General features: G+C 39.1%; 1 protein-coding gene across 1 annotated transcript; it reads right to left on the bottom strand.

Annotated features, from left to right (window-relative positions):
• Positions 1-9,947: 9,947 nt before the first annotated feature.
• On the bottom strand, positions 9,948-18,073 carry LOC128046946 (hyaluronidase PH-20-like). The gene is given in 4 exon segments (XM_052639136.1): positions 9,948-10,267; positions 10,270-10,558; positions 16,345-16,434; positions 17,123-18,073. Coding segments are annotated over 4 exon segments (1,650 nt in total).
• Between the last annotated feature and the right edge of the window lie 898 nt (positions 18,074-18,971).

Here is an 18,971-nt window from a genome sequence, read left to right as displayed (position 1 = left end):
CCAAGGAAATATTTCATGCAAAGATGGGCTCAATAAAGGACAGAAATGGTATGGACCTAACAGAAACAGAAGATATTAAGAAGAGGGGGCAAGAACACACAGAGTTCAGTTCGGTTCAGTAGCTCAGTCATGTCCGACTATTTGCGACCCCATGAATCGCAGTATGCCAGGCCTCCCTGTCCATCACCAACTCCTGGAGTTCACTCAGACTCACGTCCATCAAGTCAGTGATGCCATCCAGCCATCTCATCCTCTGTCGTCCCGTTTTCCTCCTGCCCCCAATCCCTCCCAGCATCAGAGTCTTTTCCAATGAGTCAACTCTTTGCATGAGGTGGCCAAAGTACTGGAGTTTCAGCTTCAGCATCATTCCCTCCAAAGAGATCCCAGGGCTGATCTCCTTCAGAATGGACTGGTTGGATCTCCTTGCAGTCCAAGGGACTCTCAGGAGTCTTCTCCAGCACCACAGTTCAGAGCACACAGAAGAACTGTACACAAAAGATCTTCATGAGCCAGATGATCATGATGATGTGATCATTCACCTGGAGCCAGACATCCTGGACTCTGGAGTCAAGTGGGCCTTAGATAACATCACTACAAACAAAGCTAGTGGAGGTGATGGAATTCCAGTTGAGCTATTTCAAATCCTGAAAGATGATGTTGTGAAAGTGCTGCACTCAATATGCCAGCAAATTTGGAAAACTCAGCAGTGGCCACAGGACTGGAAAATGTCAGTTTTCATTCTAGTCCCAAAGAAAGGCAATGCCAAAGAATGCTCAAACTACCACACAATTGCACTCATCTCACACACTAGTAAAGCAATGCTCAAAATTCTCCAAGCCAGGCTTCAGCAATATGTGAACCATGAACTTCCAGATGTTCAAGCTGCTTTCAGAAAAGGCAGAGGAACCAGAGATCAAATTGCCAACATCCGCTGGATCATGGAAAAAGCAAGAGAGTTCTAGGAAAACATTTATTCTGCTTTATTGATTATGCCAAAGCCTTTGACTATGTGGATCACAATAAACTGTGGCAAATTCTTAGAGATGGGAATACCAGACCATCTGACCCATCTCTTGAGAAACCTGTATGTCAGCCAGGAAACAACAATTAGAACTGGGCATGGAAAAACAGACTGGTTCCAAATAGGAAAAGGAGTACATCAAGGCTGTATATTATCACCTGGCTTATTTAACTTCTGTGCAGAGTACATCATGAGAAACGCTGGGCTGGAAGAAGCACAAGAAGAAATCAAGATTGCTGGGAGAAATATCAATGACCTCAGATATGCAGATGACACCACCCTTATGGCAGAAAGGGAAGAACTCAAAAGTCTCTTGATGAAAGTGAGAGAGGAGAGTGAAAAAGTTGGCTTAAAGCTCAACATTCAGAAAACGAAGATCATGGTATCTAGTCCCATTAGTTCATGGGAAATAGATGGAGAAACAGTGGAAACAGTGTCAGACTATTTTGGGGGGTGGGGCTCCAAAATCACAGCAGATGGTGATTGCAACCATGAACTTAAAAGACACTTACACCTTGGAAGGAAAATTATCACCAACCTAGACAGCATATTGAAAAGCAGAGACATTACTTTGCCAGCAAAGTCCCGTCTAGTCAAGGCTATGGTTTTTCCAGTAGTCATGTATGGATGTGAGAGTTGCACTCTAAAAGAAAGCTGAGTGCTGAAGAATTGATGCTTTTGAACTGTGGTGTTGGAGAAGACTCTTAAGAGTCCCTTGGACTGCAAGGAGATCCAACCAGTCCATCCTAAAGGAGATCAGTTCTGGGTATTCACTGGAAGGACTGTTGTTGAAGCTGAAACTGCAATACTTTGGCCACCTCATGTGAAGAGTTGACTCACTGGAAAAGACCCTACTGCTGGGAAGGATTGAGGGCAGGAGGAGAAGGGGACGACAGAGGATGAGATGGCTGGATGACATCACTGACTCGACGGACATGGGTTTGGGTAGACTCCTGGAGTTGGTGATGGACAGGGAGGCCTGGCGTGCTGTGATTCATGTCACAAAGAGTCAGACATGACTGAGTGACTGAACTGAACTGAACCAAATAAAGGCTAGTATTTTAGAAATAGTTCTTATTTCACCTCTTTCTGCTTTTCTTTTTTTTTCCTATATATTCCTGTGGGCTGTTTCCTGTTAGTCATGTTTGTGCTTGCATAATATCTGCATAGATTAAGAATCCAACAATTAATTTTCCTAAATGGACATACTGATGCAAAGTTCACTGGCATGAGCTTTTTTAAAAAAATTAATTATTATTTTTTAAATTTTTCCTGTGTTGGGTCTTTATTGCTTTGCAAGGGTTTTCTCTAGTTGTGGCACATGGGCTTCTCATTGTTGGGGCTTCTCTTGTTGTGGAGTACAAGCTCTAGGCATGTGGGCTTTGGTAGTTGCAGCACACAGGATCAGAAGTCATGGCTTGCAGGCACTAGAGTGCAGACTCAGTAGTTGTGGCACGCAGGCTTAACTGCTCAGTAGCATGTGGGATCTTCCCAGACCAGGGATCAAACCTGTGTCTTCTGTATCGGCAGGCAATTTGTACCCACTGCACCACCAGGGAAGTCTTTAAGGGCATTTTTTAACACCACTTTTCATGATTTCATTATTGCTTAGCAAATATCCTTAAATCGTTTTTCAGCATCTCTTAGAAATGTCTGTTTAATTCTCATCAGTCAGTCAGTTCAGTCACTCAGTCATGTCTGACTCTTTGCGACCCCATGAACTGCAGCACACCAGGCCTCCCTATACATTACCAACTGCTGGAGTCTACACAAAGCCACATCCATTGAGTTGATGATGCCATCCAATCATCTCATCCTCTGTTGTCCCCTTCTCCTCCTGCCCTCAATCTTTCCCAGCATCAGGGTCTTTTCAAATGAGTCAGCTCTTCACATCAGGTGGCCAAAGTATTAGAGTTTCAGCTTCAACATCAGTCCTTCCAATGAACACCCAGGACTGATCTCTTCTAGGATGGACTGGTTGGATCTCCTTGCAGCCCAAGGGACTCTCAAGAGTCTTCTCCAACACCACAGTTCAAAAGCATCAATTCTTCAGCACTCAGCTTTCTTTTAGAGTGCAACTCTCACATCCATACATGACTACTGGAAAAACCATAGCCTTGACTAGATGGACCTTTGTTGACAAAGTATTGTCTCTGCTTTTTAATATTCTGTCTAGGTTGGTCATAATTTTCCTTCCAAGGAGTAAGCGTCTTTTAATTTCATGGCTGCAATCACTATCTGCAGTGATTTTGGAGCCCCCAGAAATAAAATCTCTCACTGTTTCCACTGTTTCCCCATCTATTTGCCATGAAGTAATGGGACCAGATGCCATGATCTTCGTTTTCTGAATGTTGAGCTTTAAGCCAACTTTTTCACTCTCCTCTTTCACTTTCATCAAGAGGCTCTTTAGTTCTTCTTCACTTTCTGCCATAAGGGTAGTGTCATCTGCATATCTGAGGTTATTGATATTTCTCCTGGAAATCTTGATTCCAGCTTGTGCTTCCTCCAGCCCATCGTTTCTCATGATGTACTCTGCATAGAAATTAAATAAGCAGGGTGACAATATACAGCCTTGACGTACTCCTTTTCCTATTTGGAACCAGTTTGTTGTTCCACGTCCAGTTGACTGTTGCTTCCTGACCTGCATACAGGTTTCTCAAGGGGCAGGTCAGGCGGTCTGGTATTCCCATCTCCTTCAGAATTTTCCACCATTTTTTAATAATATTGAATATATGCAAAGAACTGACTCATTAGCAGAGATTCTGATGCTGGGAAACATTGAAGGCAGAAGGAGAAGGGGCAACAGAGGATGAGATGGTTGGATGGCATCACTAATTCAATGAACATGAGCTTGAGCATGTTCTGGGAGTTGGAGATAGACAAGCAAGCCTGGCATGCTTCAGTCCATGGCGTGCCAGAGAGTCAGACACAACTGAGACTGAACTGAACTGAACGCAATAAATCCAGTGGTCTACTATATGTTATTCTCCTTTCAAATTCACTTACAGAAATAAAGGCATATGTTTTCTCTAATAACTCTGGGACTGAGCCTTCTCCTGGTAGAGACAGGTTTTGTATGCTACTGAAAGTTTAACAATGTCATCTACATCTAACAAATCAATTCCCTATCTTTTAGAACTAAATTACTCAGGGCCTTTAGTGACTGCATGTGTATCTGCCGAGTTGCTTCAGTTGTGTCTAAGTCTTTGCAGCCCTGTAAACCATAGCCCACCAGGCTCCTCTGCCCATGATCCTCCAGGCAAGAATACTGTGCCCTTCTCCAGGGGATCTTCCCATCCCAAGGGCTGAATCTACATCTCTTATGTCTCTTGCATTGGCAGATGAATTCTTTACCACTAGCACCACCTGGGAAGCCCCAGTTCCATCTAGTACTCTCTGTTAATTCAGAGTTAAATTGAAGAAAGTAGGGGAAACCACTAGATCATTCAGGGATGATCTAAATCAAATCCCTTACAATTATACAGTGGAAGTGACAAAGAGATTCAAGGGATTATATCTGATAGAGTGCCTGAAGAACTATGGACAGAGGTTCATGACATTGTACTGGAGATAGGAATCAAGACGATCCTCAAGGAAAAAAAAATGCAAAAAGGAAAATGGTTGACTGATGAGGCCTTACAAATAACTGAGAAAAGAAGAGAAGCTAAAGCCAAAGGAGAAAAAGAAATACATACCCATTTGAATGCAGAGCTCCAAAAAATAGCAAGGAGGTAAGAGTCTTCTTCAGTGATCAATGAAAAGAAATAGAGAAAATCAACAGAATGGGAAAGACTAGAGATATCTTTAAGAAAATTAGAGATACCAAGGGAACGTTTCATGCAAAGATAGGCTTGATAAAGGACAGAAATGGTATGGACCTAACAGAAACAGAAGATATTAAGAAGAGATGGCAAGAATACACAGAAGAACTATACAAAAAAGATCTTCATGACCCAGATAACCACGATGGTGTGATCACTCACCTAGAGCCAGACATCCTGGAATGCGAAGACAAGTGGGCCTTAGGAAGCATCACTATGACTAAAGCTAGTGAAGGTGATGGAATTCCAGTTGAGCTATTTCAAATCCTAAAAGATGATGCTGTAAAAGTGCTGCACTCAATATGCCAGCAAATTTGGAAAACTCAGCAGTGGCCACGGAACTGGAGAAGGTCAGTTTTCCTTTCAGTCCCAAAGAAAGGCAATGCCAAAGAATGTTCACTACTACCACACAATTGCACTCATCTCACATGCTAGCAAAATAATACTCAAAATTCTCCAAGCGAGGCTTCAACAATACGTGAACTGTGAACTGCCAGATATTCAAGTTGCATATAGAAAAGGCAAAGGAACCAGAGATTAAATTGCCAACATCCACTGGATCATCTAAAAAGCAAGAGAGTTCCCCAAAAACATCTGTTTCTGCTTTATTGACTATGCCAAAGCCTTTGACTATGTGGATCACAGTAAACTGTGGAAAATTCTCAAAGAAATGGGAATACCAGACCATCTGACCTGCCTTTTGAGAAATCTGTATGCAGGTCAGGAAGCAACAGTTAGAACTGAACATGGAACAACAGACTGGTTCCAAATAGGAAAAGGAGTACGTCAAGGCTGTATACTGACACCCTGCTTACTTAACTTATATGCAGAGTACATCATGAGAAACGCTAGGCTGGAGGAAGCACAAGCTGGAATCAAGATTTCCAGGAGAAATATCAATAACCTCAGATATGCAGATGACACTACTCTTATGGCAGAAAGTAAAGAAGAACTAAAGAGCCTCTTGATGAAAGTGAAAGAGGAGAGTGAAAAAGTTGGCTTAAAGCTCAACATTCAGAAAACTAAGATCATGGCATCTGGTCCCATCACTTCATGGCAAATAGATGGGGAAACAGTGGAAACAGTGTCAGACTTTATTTTGGGGGGCTCCAAAATTACTGCAGATGGTGACAGCAGCCATGAAATAAAAGATGCTTGCACCTTGGAAGAAAATCTATGACCAACCTAAATAGCATTTTAAAAAGTAAAGATATTACTTTGCCAACAAATTTCCATCTAGTTAAAGCTATGGTTTTTCCACTAGTCATGTATGGATGTGAGAGGCAGACTGTAAAGAAAGCTGAGCACAGAAGAATTGATGCTTTTAAACTGTGATGTTGGAGAAGACTCTTGAGAGTCCCCTGGACTGCAAGGAGATCCAACCAGTCAACCCTAAAAGAAATCAGTCCTGGGTGTTCCTTGGAAGGACTGATGCTGAAGCTGAAACTCCAATATTTTGGCCACCTGATGTGAAGAGCTGATTCACTGGAAAAGACACAGATGCTGGGAAAGAGTGAAGGCAGGAGCAGAAAGGGACGACAGAAGATGAGATAGTTGGATGGCATCACCGACATGATGGACATGAGTTTGAGTAGAACTGGTGATAAACAGGGAAGCCTGGTGTGCTGCAGTCCATGGGGTCACAAAGTGTTGGACATGATAGAGCAACTGAACTGAACTAAACTGTAGTTAGATGAACCTGTGTTCTTATAGCACTTCCATTTTTATACTTTATGTATATCACAGATTCTATGGACAAGTTCTGTTTACATGCCTAGCATCACCATCAGTGTGCAAGTTCATGAAGAGCAAGGATACTGTTTTATTTTCTTTGTATCTCAGACACAAATATGATCCCTGGCAAAAATTCTGGATCAAAATGGAAACAGCTTTGCTTCTATGAACCTAACCATATACAAAGTGGTGTATTATACAAATTATTCCTGCCAAGTGTCTTTTTCTATTTAGTAGCCTCTTTTTTCCACGGGGTTCATGGCAAAATTTGCCATGATAAAAGTCTATTGTTTTGACACTCCATCCAACAACAGTAATACAGGCATCTTCTATAACCATTAAAAACATATCTATCCCTTTCCCAAAGACTTTCAGTGTGTCGTTTCTTATTTATTTATTTATTTGGCTGCATTACGCCTTAGTTGTGATGCATGGGCTTCTCTAGGAGTGGCTTGTGAGCTCTAGAGCACTCAAGCTCAGTAGTTGTGATGCACAGGTTTAGTTGGTTGCCCTGAGGCTTGAGAGATCTTAATTCTGGGACCAGTGGTCAAACCATATCCCCTGAATTGGAAGGCTGCTTCTTAGCCACTGGATCACCAGGGAAGCCCTTATTGTGTTATTTCTAAGGCTAAATTTCTTTTTGTGTATTATATGAGCCAATCCTCTCAAGAACCCTAAAAAATATGTATTAGTGCCATTTTATTAGAATAGAAGCTGAGCCAGGTTAAGTTTCTCATGCTTGTAAGCTAGTAAATGTTGGAAGTTGGGATTTGCCTTTGTAACTGTCCAACTCCAAATCTATTCCTTTTCCAGTTCACCTTACTATCTCCATTCTATCACCTAATGGCCATTTATGCATTCTAAGGAAAAGAGTTCAACTTTAGCATCCTTTCCAGATCACTATAAAATTGTCTCTTTTTGTGGCTTTGTTAGTAGAAGCATAATTGGAACAAAGACTGAAGGACAGAACTAAGGCAAAGGGCAGCATTAGTTCGAGAGGATCCCTTCTGTCATGACAGCTCCCACACTTAAAATTTCTCCCCATTGTCTTTTATTTGTTCAACAAATATTTAGTGGGCACCTACTAAGTCTCAGAGGCTATCCATTACTTTGTGGATACAGCAGCAAGAAAAACAAACACCTGTCCTTATGATGTTTACTTTATAGGAAGGTGATGGGAAGCAAAAAGAGAGAAATTTTTGTGTGATAATTGCACATGGGGAAAATGGGGCAGGTCAAGCAGTTTGGCAGCACCTTCCTTGCAAGACCCAAACTTTTTGATGTGGTTTACAGCAGCCTTCACCACGTGGCCATCTATTGAATACAACTCTGATCATCACAATCAGCGTTCTGTTCTAATAAGGTTTCTTCTATCTCATATCTCCGGATGCACTAATTGCTATTCAGCCTTCAAGGTAATGAACACTTCATATCTCTCATGGTGTCTTTGAAATCCTTCTCTGACACCCTCAGGCTCTTGTTTGTATACAAGAGCATGCTAAATTCTAGCATTTCTCACACATTTTGCTGTAAGTTTCCACTTTCAATGTCTGTTTTTTTTTAAATATACAGCAAGCTCACAGATAGCAAGAAGCATGCTGCTTCACCTTGAACCTGCTTAATATTTAGCCTAACAGAGAAGAAACACTCAACAACGGCTATATGAAGGATGTGAATAGCTGCTTAGATGAAACAAGGCATTTTAGGTACACAAGATTGTCAAATTTGATATCAAGAATTAAAATTAGAATAACTTATATGTGAACTTTGAAGACAGTAAACTGTGTACAAAAGTTAACAGGATAATTTGTAAAGTTTATCTTTCTATAAAATACAATTCAAACAAATTATCAAGATGAAATAGCTGAAAAAAACATAGTTCTATGCTGAAATAGACTAGTACACTTTGAATATTACTTAAAAAAATATGATGCTGAGCTTTAATATTTTTGGTATTTTATTGCAAATTACCAATAAAGACATTCATTTGCAGTAAATTGACATTATTCAAACTTTTACTTTCTGCAGAAGAACACAGTATCTCTAAGTATCATAGGCCTTATAATCAGTCTCTGATAGAACCAAGAATATAACAGACATCTCTCAGTATGTATTCATCACACTATGTGAAATGTTTGCTATACTTTTGGAAATTATGAGTTAGGAGATGACAGATATTTTATTATAGCAAAAGAAGATTTTCAGAGAATGACAAATCATGTAGAAAGTTTGTAATAGTTTTTATCATTCTGCTTATTGTTTAACTAGTAGAGAGGATGAGAATGATTTGGAGGGCTCCAAAACTTTATGAGTAAATCACGAATGGGCAATTCCTAATTAAGAAACAACACCAGACTTGCAATTTAAAATGCTAGGGCTAAAAGAATTTAGCAGATCATTTTGTCCAGTAGTTCTTAATTTTGAGCATTGTTATGATAGGTTCCTTTGAAATTCTCTAGAAAGCAGTCAACTCTCTTCTCATAAATTTGACATCCTATTTATTTAATTTTTAAATAAATGTAAACTAATGCCAGTACTTTGGCCACCTCATGCGAAGAGTTGACTCATTGGAAAGGACTTTGATGCTGGGAGGGATTAGGGGCAGGAGAAGAGGGGGAAACAGAGGATGGGATGGCTGGATGGCATCACTGACTCGATGGACACGAGTTTGAGTGAACTCCGGGAGTTGGTGATGGACAGGGAGGCCTGGTGTGCTCCAATTCATGGGGTCGCAAAGAGTCGGACACAACTGAGTGACTTAACCGAACTGAACTGAACTGAACTTGGCAATTTTAAAAAATGGGTATCATCTTACAAAGAAAATTCTATGCTATCTTAATTATCAAGAGGCTACTTTGACTTTCAAAAGTAAAATGTAGCATCAATGGATTTAGTAATAACACTGCCCTATGATTTAGAATATAAAAGATGCTGATCACAATTTTTTGTTTATCAATCAGTACTAACTTCAAGTTAAATTTGATCATGAAAATGCAATCTTTGCTCAAAAAATTAAAATACTATCTTGGCCATGAGTTTTGATTCACATTTCAAATGTAAAACTTCAAATATATAGGTATCATCATTTGCCTAAAAATCATTGCTGCTACTGCTGCTGCTGCTGCTGCTAAGTCGCTTCAGTCGTGTCCAACTCTGTGCGACCCCATAGACAGCAGCCCACCAGACTCTGCCGTCCCTGGGATTTTCTAGGCAAGAATACTGGAGTGGGTTGCCATTTCCTTCTCCAATGTGTGAAAGTGAAAAGTGAAAGGGAAGTCACTCAGTCGTGAAGTTATAAATTATTATAATGTAAAAAAAATCAAAACATAAAACATGCAGATAGGAAACCTAATAATCACTGAGTTTATATTTTAATAGTTTGTTTCATTTTTAATGTTTTGAATGTATAACTGATGGAATGTATTTTTCCAGTCAACACTCTTATGGCCCCTTTGGGTGGTGTTGGAGAGGGCTTCCTCTGAAAGCCTGATTTTGAGGGGCACATGATCTTTCCCAGGAACACGTGCAGACACTTTGGCAGTTGGTGTGGAGGATGAGACAGGGCTAAAAGTGGTAGAAGATATCTCTTTCTGGCTAGAAGAGTACTCACTGTGGTCTGAGTTTAGAGAAGCTTCTATACAAATATCTTCAGCAAAACATACATTAATAGTACGAATGTTTTTTATATCTCTTTTTTACAATGGATGTTGGCATAACAACTTTAATAAAAACTTTCAGAAAATTGTAGCAGGTCTTCAAGTGTGGGTTTCCCATGTATGGTGTATTTTCCACATCTCTGTCTTTGAATAGCAAAATTCATTGGGTTCAGGTGAAGATAGTCCGTTGAATTCCAGTCTTTCCTTGTACACACTCCTTTCTCGTGGCAAAACACTTGGCTACACATTTTGGCTGCTAGAGTGACGTTGATTATATAAGGATTCAGTATAGTATTCAAGTAATTGTCTAGGTTCATGCAAGATTGCTGTAAAACCATAAGAAGATCAGACTGTTAAGATCCAAGTGAGTTCATATGTGAATTAATTCACTATCTTAAGCAATTTTTTTCATGGAATTCTCGAGGCAAGAATACTAGCATGGGTTGCCATTTCCTCCTCCAGGGGATCTTCCCAACCCAGGAATTGAACCCAGGTCTCCTGCATTATGCAAATTCCCTATCATCTGAGCCACCAGGGAAGGCCAAACAATTTCTAAAGAAGCATACACATAAAAACCAGACTCAGTAAGAGTAGGAAATGTTTTTATCTTTCTTTACTTTAATAAGCCAAACAATTCCAACTGTTCTTTGTAACATTTGTAAGTTTCACATGCTATTTCATGTCACTAAATAATTAACCAGTTGAAGTTTAATATACCCAGCCTTGGGCTTCCTCAGCAATTCCTACACTAACAGGGATGGAAGTGTGGGTGGAGGGACTAGAGCATGGGGTCTGGAGTCCTTCTGCCCAGTTTGGAGTCACAGATCCATGAATAGCTAGCTGTGTGAGCTTGGGAATCCCTTAACCGTTCTTAGTTTCCTTTCTGGGTGACCTTGTAGAAAGTAATTAAGCTGGCTATGACTCAGCAAAATACAGATAATTATAACACTTACCTCATGAGTTTTTGTGAAGATGAAAGGATGCAATGTATGTAAAACGGCTAAGCACAGAGCCCAAGATATCATTGATTACCTCTCAAAGTATAAACAATATAAAGTACAAATAAATGTGATAAATATCACATTTGTCAGACATGTTTGGGCATTGTGAAGAGTGGTTTCTAAACTGGTAGCTCAAAACAACTAAACAGGTTCAACTGAGTTTTTTGTTGTTAGTAGCTAAGTTGTGTTCCATTGTTTGTGGCCACATGAACTGTAGCCCTCCAGGCTCCTCTGACCACGGGATTTTCCAAACAAGAATAATGGAGTGGGTTGCCATTCCCTTCTCCAAGGGATCTTCCCAACCCAGGTATCAAACACATGTCTCCCATGTCTCCTGCATTACAGGCAGATTCTTTACCACTTGGCCAACAAGGAAGCTCTCAACTGAGTATATATTAAGTGTTATGTATATTGTCGCCCTTCTTATTTAACTTCTATGCAGAGTACATCATGAGAAATGCTGGACTGGAAGAAACACAAGCTGGAATCAAGATTGCTGGGAGAAATATCAATAACCTCAGATATGCAGATGACACCACCCTTATGGCAGAAAGTGAAGAGGAGCTAAAAAGCCTCTTGATGAAAGTGAAAGAGGAGAGCGAAAAAGTTGGTTTAAAGCTCAACATTCAGAAAACGAAGATCATGGTATCCGGTCCCATCACTGGGGAAACAGTGGAAACAGTGTCAGACTTTATATTTTTGGGCTCCAAAATCACTGCAGATGGTGACTGCATCCATGAAATTAAAAGATGCTTATTCCTTGGAAGAAAAGTTATGACCAACCTGGATAGCATATTCAAAAGCAGAGACATTACTTTGCCGACTAAGGTCCATCTAGTCAAGGCTATGGTTTTTCCAGTAGTCATATATGGATGTGAGAGTTGGACTGTGAAGAAGGCTGAGTGCCGAAGAATTGATGCTTTTGAACTGTGGTGTTGGAGAAGACTCTTGAGAGTCCCTTGGACTGCAAGGAGATCCAACCAGTCCATTCTGAAGGAGATCAACCCTGCGATTTCTTTGGAAGGAATGATGCTAAAGCTGAAACTCCAGTACTTTGGCCACCTCATGCGAAGAGTTGACTCATTGGAAAGGACTTTGATGCTGGGAGGGATTGGGGGCAGGAGGAGAAGGGGACGACCGAGGATGAGATGGCTGGATGGCATCACGGACTCGATGGACATGAGTCTGAGTGAACTCCGGGATTTGGTGATGGACAGGGAGGCCTGGCGTGCTGCGATTCATGGGGTCGCAAAGAGTTGGACACGACTGAGCAACTGAACTGAACTGATGTATAATTCAAGTATGGTTGAACCATGACAGGTCTTTTGCAGATATACTTATTTGGTGGAGTATGAGTCACTAAAATGATTCATCTTGAAACTGATATTTTCTAAAACTGGAAACCTGTCCTTTTCAGAACATGGAAGGTAGTTTCTTTCTTTCATGATCAACAGTTCCATTGAGTGAATTGGTCATGCTCGTCCTTCATTAGATCAAAGGAAGTGTTTGTTTGTGGTAGGTTGGCAGGCAAGTTGAGGAACCTTGGCAGCTTCCACTTGAATCTATATCTTGTTACCTTCTTGAAATGATGCCATCAATGGTAGGTAGAATAAGAGACTTCCAACGATATTCATTCTCCAGTTCCATGGAACCTGTGGCTGTTTTACTTTACATGGTGAAAGGCGCTTTCCAGATATGATTAAGGTTGTGGATCTTGAGATGGGGAGAGTCTACAGCCAAACCACCCTGAACATGACTGATCTCGTCTAATCTTGGAAGCTCAGCAGGGTCGGGCCTGCTTAGTACTTAGACAGGAGGAGATGGGAGAATATCCTAAACCATCTGATGGGCTCAATCTAACCACGAGTCCTTAAAAATGTAGAAACTTTTTATATTTGGATTTTTAAAATGAGCCAGGAGAAGGAGGACAAATACAAAGGTAAGGGACACTCAACCTGGCATTTCTGGCTTTAAATGTAGATTGAGAAGACAAAAAACTAAAGAATACAGTGACCTTTAGAAGCTGGAAATAGCCGTAACCATAGCCAGTCAGAAAATAAAGATCTTGATGCTACAAACATGAGGAAATGAATTCTGCCAGCAATCCAAACAAGCAAATGAAGGTCCTTCCATAGAAAGGAACGTAATCCTGCTGATATCTTGATTTTAGTGTATTAAGGTCCATGTTGGACTTCTGAAGTACTGAATTGTAAGATAATAATTTTCTGCTGTTTAAACCACTGTTTGTTGTTATTTTTATGGCAGCAATAGAAAATCTCTTCTTAATTCTCCAGTAGATTTACAAAGCGTTTAGACTACAATTCACTTGTATACTGCCTGCTGGGGTGAAACCCCTCCTTCCTCTTGTACAAGCCCCTTCACCCACTTGGCCTTGTTGTTTCACAGGCGCAGCAGGTACTAGTTGTTTCTCAAGTGTGGCAGGTCCATTTCAAACTGCACTTACTCTCCCCTCTGTCTAGAATTCTCTTTCCCCTCATTTTTAACATAGCTGACTACATCTTGTCATTCAGATTGCAGTTTTAATTAGATAAGATCCTTCTCAGACACCTTTCTTGTCCAGTTGCTCACAACTATTTCAATTTTCTGCATAGAACTTATCACATAAAATATTTTTGCTGTTTTGTATTGCTTCTATTCCTCCAAGCTTCACAAAGGCAAGGACTTTATCAGTATTATTCAACATAGTATCACGAGTGTCAAGAATATATAAGAATTTATTCCAAGATCAGATGATATTGCAGTTGGGTACAGAGACAAGAACTAGACAAGAAGAGGAGAAAAAGAATTAGAATGTTGGAGAATCGTTAGCCTACTCAAGATGTAGTCTTTGGAAAGATCTAAACCTGGCTCTCTAAGAGAAAAAAATCTATTTTATAGCGTTTCTCAAGACCCATGGTGTAAATACTCCTACCATGGCCCATTTTAAGCTACCAACCTGACACCACTGAGTGCAGAATTAGGAATCAGGTACCCCACCATTACACTGTATGGAAGTATGGTGTGAAGTACACATCACTATATAATACCATTTCCAGTTATACAGGTACAATAGATGTAAATAACCCTAAAAGTATAAATAATAGGAAAATAAATAATTGATGCATTTTTAGTATTTATTACTTTTGTTTTTAACATAATTTTATTCTAGGCTTTCATAATTTAATGTTCAATAATGATTGTGTTTAACAAACAGTTCACAAAATTTCTGAATATTTATCAGGTCTCATGAATTGGGACCAGGAGAAGCTGGCCCAGTCACAGCATTGGATCTACTAAGATGGAATGGAAGGAATGGTTTGCCTACATTCAATAGCCATTGTTTTAAGTCAATTCCAGTCATTGCAAGTAAACCTACAATTACCAGTTTCTCAAGTTGTCAGTGAATCAGAGGAAACACAAGCAATCCATGATTCTATTGATTTCCAATGACATAGGAAAAAGCAAAGTAATGCCAGAATTAACATTCAAAATGATAAACTTGGAAAAGTAGCAGATATGTGCAGCATAAAGTCCATGGGGAACAATTTCAAGGCAGTGTTATTTCAATCCAGTAGAAAATCATTATATTAAATCTGAAGGACTGTCCCTGTGTAAATAATACTGGAGGTGATTTGAGAGTCATAGTAGAAAGTGTGAATCTAAGATTAAAGTGCAATTAAAAACAAAACAAATGTGACAATTAAATAGTTTGCCATGCCATCCTACTAATTGGAGAATGCCTCATTTATTCCTCATCAAAGTTCTTAATTTTAAAAAGAAGGAGTTCTTAATCTTTAAAAAAAGGAAGTAGTATAGGGAATTTATAAATTGTTCCATCATTGAATTATTAGGATCCTTGAGAAAGAGGTTTATAGATTTGAGAAAACAACTAATAAAAGTTAGGCATATTCTTAGGAGAATTATAATTCTTAAATAATTTTCTGACTTAAAAGATGTTGCAAAAGGGACATATACCTTTATCTGAACTTAGTTTCTATTACTTCCCTTAATTGGTGATCAAACCAGAGGCAGTAGAATCTACCAAATGGGTTTGTGGGCTCAGATAACCTTGCAAGAATTTCACAAAGCCAAATATCTTTATAAAGGAAGGGAAAATATGGCTAGTCTATCTGAAGGACAAGATATCAAAAGATATCTTCTGGTCTTTAGAGCATAAAGTTTGTTCTCTGCACCTCCTAGGATAAAACCTCTGGGCCAAGAGCTTTATTAGACACCATGGCACCTGCATCACTAGTATTCCCACACTGATTAGAGAAGTAAAAGTTTGGCTCCAACTCAGCAGTGCCCATGTAACTGCTCTACTCATGCTTTGAGTCAAGAATATTGAAGAGGTGAAAGATTAAAACCTGACACAGAAAATTGTTTTAAAAAAGATGAAAATAAAGGAAGAGAGAAAAGGATTCGGTTGTGATAGTTAAAAGCTTTTTGAAGAAAATGTATTAGGAGAAAAGTAATACAATTCATTATAGATAGAACAAAATAAACATTTTTCCTAATAAAACATTTTTTAGTGAAGATTTCACTTAAAATAGACTCTATTAAATATAATCTGTGGAAAATAAAGAAGGATTCCTTTCCCTCCCCCTTAGGGAAGCTTTGAACAATTCAATAAAATTTTCAGAAACTAAGTAACTCCTAGCTTCCCCCCACTAGTTGCTGGCCCATGAAATAAACTGTCATTTAATGACTAAATAAATGAATAAGTGCTCAATAAACAGTAATTGGATGAACAGAAGCATGAGGGAATGCATATGGGCTAGTTGAGCCCTTCTGAGAAACAACACAACATGATAGAGTAAAAAAAACACCACAGACCACATAAGGAAATCAAGACTGTAGTCCTGTTTTTGCTACTTCTTAGTCATGTAGCCTAGGCATTTTCAATTTATCTCATCAAACTTCTGTTTCTTCACTGGAAAACAGCCTTACAATACAACCACACAAATGATAGTTTGATTTAGCCGCTATTAATTGAGCACCTACTACTTTGTGCCAAAGATCATGTTTATTTTATCATTCAATCCCACAGAAACCCTGAAAAACATTAAAACCAAAAATATTTTCATCTATTTCCTACCATTTCAACTTACCCTAGTTAGGCTTAAGTTGAAGCTTCTCCACATTATAATTCCAGAAGCACCTAGAGCAATGCTCTCACCAATTGTATTCACAAGGTCATCCTGGCAAAGGTGAAGAGTTAACAGCAAGGAATAAAGTGAAGTGTTATATGTTGGATGGTAACACCAAAGCCAAGAATGCTGATCCTACAAAAATTATGTAAATATTTCTCCACTATTCATTTCTATCTTTTAAGCCACCACTGTCTTACTATAACAAAAATTCAGATTTTCTGCTATTATTTAATTACTCTGACAAGAGAGCAGGTCTGTAAAATAAAAAATAAAAAGAGCTGAATTAATACATAATCTATATTATGAAATCCTCCATGGTTGCTAAGACATTATATGATCACATTAAAATGAAATATAGTCTTATTTATTTTACATCCATATAATGAGGCAGAACTACCTGAGTGCATATTCCTAAAGGTTGAAAAGTGAAAGCGAACGTGTTAATGGCTTAGTTGTGTCTGACTCTCAGACCTCATGGACAGAGGAGCCTGGCAGGCTACAGTCCATGGGATACTCCAGGCAAGAATACTTAAGTGCATTGCCATTCCCTTCTCCGGATCAGGGATCAAACTTGGGTCTCCTGCATTGCAGGCAGATTCTTTACTGTTTGAGCCACCAGGGAAGCTTAAAGGTTATTAAACCTAAATTTCACTCCTTTCAGAAATGATGTTCAGTTCCACTAAATGCCACTAAATGCGGACAATATTCCATAGCCTTCTCTCCTTGATTTTCTTACCTGAGAAAGGAATTTCAAAGACATATCGGTAAAAACTGGACGAGTGTATACAAAAACCGGAAGTGGACTTTCAACACTGGCAATTTTAGACATCCGAATGGCTTCCTGAACACGATTACGAACAAAGAGGGCAGCTTGTGGAGAAGATTTTAGCTTGGTATTCAAATAAACAGAGGGGTAAAGGGCAGTGCTTTCCTTCCACAACTAGTTGAGTGCATCATTTCTTCTTTTCTCTTCATCAAAGCAATTTCCATTGTAACTAGGTTGGTTATAAGGATAATTGTAACAATCAGGAAAAAGATAATAACCCCATAAGCGTTTTGGCCAAAGTAACTTGCCCAATTTTAAAGTCTCTTGCATGAAATTCTTTGCTGCCTTTTCAAAATCCGCTTTCGCTCTCTTGGCAGCCTCTTCCAAAGGAAGTTGTGTATTTTGCTGCAGAACCAACTCAATAGACTCATTCTTGTAAACATGTTTAGGTTTCCAGTTTCTTACCCAGGTAGGCCTCCAGTTTTCCCAGTCAATGACTGCCAAGCCCACGTTGTTGATTGGCATGTAATAGGTAATGTCTTTTTCAGCTTTGTCCAAATGTTTTTTTAAGGAACCCACCTGAGGGATTCCACCATTCTTATGGACACCTGTTCTTTCATTTATGTGAGGATAGTAGCCAAGCCTATCAGCATAAAATAATGTAATAAGTTGTCCTGTAACATTTTTTTGGGTGTTTCCTACTAAAGAGAAGAGGCTCAGATCTGGAGGCATGTCAAATATTTTACCACAACGGTCAGTTGGGGCATTCCAGGCCCATAGGAAAGGAATATTTGGAATGAGAGGGGGTGCTGTAAAGTCCAAAGCCAAACAACATGGAATCAGAAGGAAGGTGAACACTGCCTGGGGTGCTTCATTGGATCCAACAAAGTTCTTAAAAGAGATATACTGGTGCCTTAGCATTCCTACCGCAAAGAGTAAAGATTTGAAAAGCACTCTTTTTCTTCTACACACTTTGGTTTATCTAATATTTGATGTAAGAAATAAACACAGAAGAGAAAGTATGGAATGAAGCCACTTTGATGGATAAAAATGTATAATGATGATATGAATTTAAATATTATTCTTCTTGCTTCTTGTTTTAGCAATGTTTTGCAAGTTGCTTCATCTGTAACTGAAAAAAGAAAAAAAGAAATGTAGAATATATTGTTATACTCATTTCTGCATAAGAGACTGGAAGCTTTACCAAGTTCTCAACTTCAAGTGCAGGGAATTTAATTCAATGTTTGAAAATGGAAGACTCCTGTGTTTGAATCCATAAAATCATTTTCTCTTATGCATGATACAAAACCTATAATAGCTAACAATTTTCTCATCTTTCCAATCATTATTGAATCTACAGAGAAGTGAATGAAGCTATTTTTCCTTGTGCTTTCCTAGTTGTGAAGAATGCTATATCAAGCAATGCCTTAGCAAAAGACTGTTAAGTAAAAATAAATTCCAATTTGAGCCTCTTAAGCTTGTTTGTTATTTCCTGAAAGACCACTTTATAGTGGTCTGCCAAAAAAAGTGAAAACAACCTCAGAGAATTTTTAGGTTATATATATATATATATATTTGCTTTTTAAGGGAGGAGGAGGCAAAAATCACTTCTACCAGAGGTAATAACTCTAAAGTTTGCTTGAAACTATTAAATCAAACAAAACCTCCCACTGAAGGGTAAGTTGAAGTGCTATTTAGAATGATGCTCCACCATATGTCAAAGAAAGTGAAAGTGAAGACCCTCAGTGGTGTCCAACTCTTTGCAACCCTATGGACTGCAGCTTACCATGCTCCTCCATCCATGGGATTTTCCAGGCAA

This window comes from Budorcas taxicolor, chromosome 4, assembly GCF_023091745.1.
Source record: "Budorcas taxicolor isolate Tak-1 chromosome 4, Takin1.1, whole genome shotgun sequence".
Taxonomy (NCBI): Eukaryota; Metazoa; Chordata; class Mammalia; order Artiodactyla; family Bovidae; genus Budorcas; species Budorcas taxicolor.
This window is presented reverse-complemented; position numbering and strand designations above follow the sequence as displayed.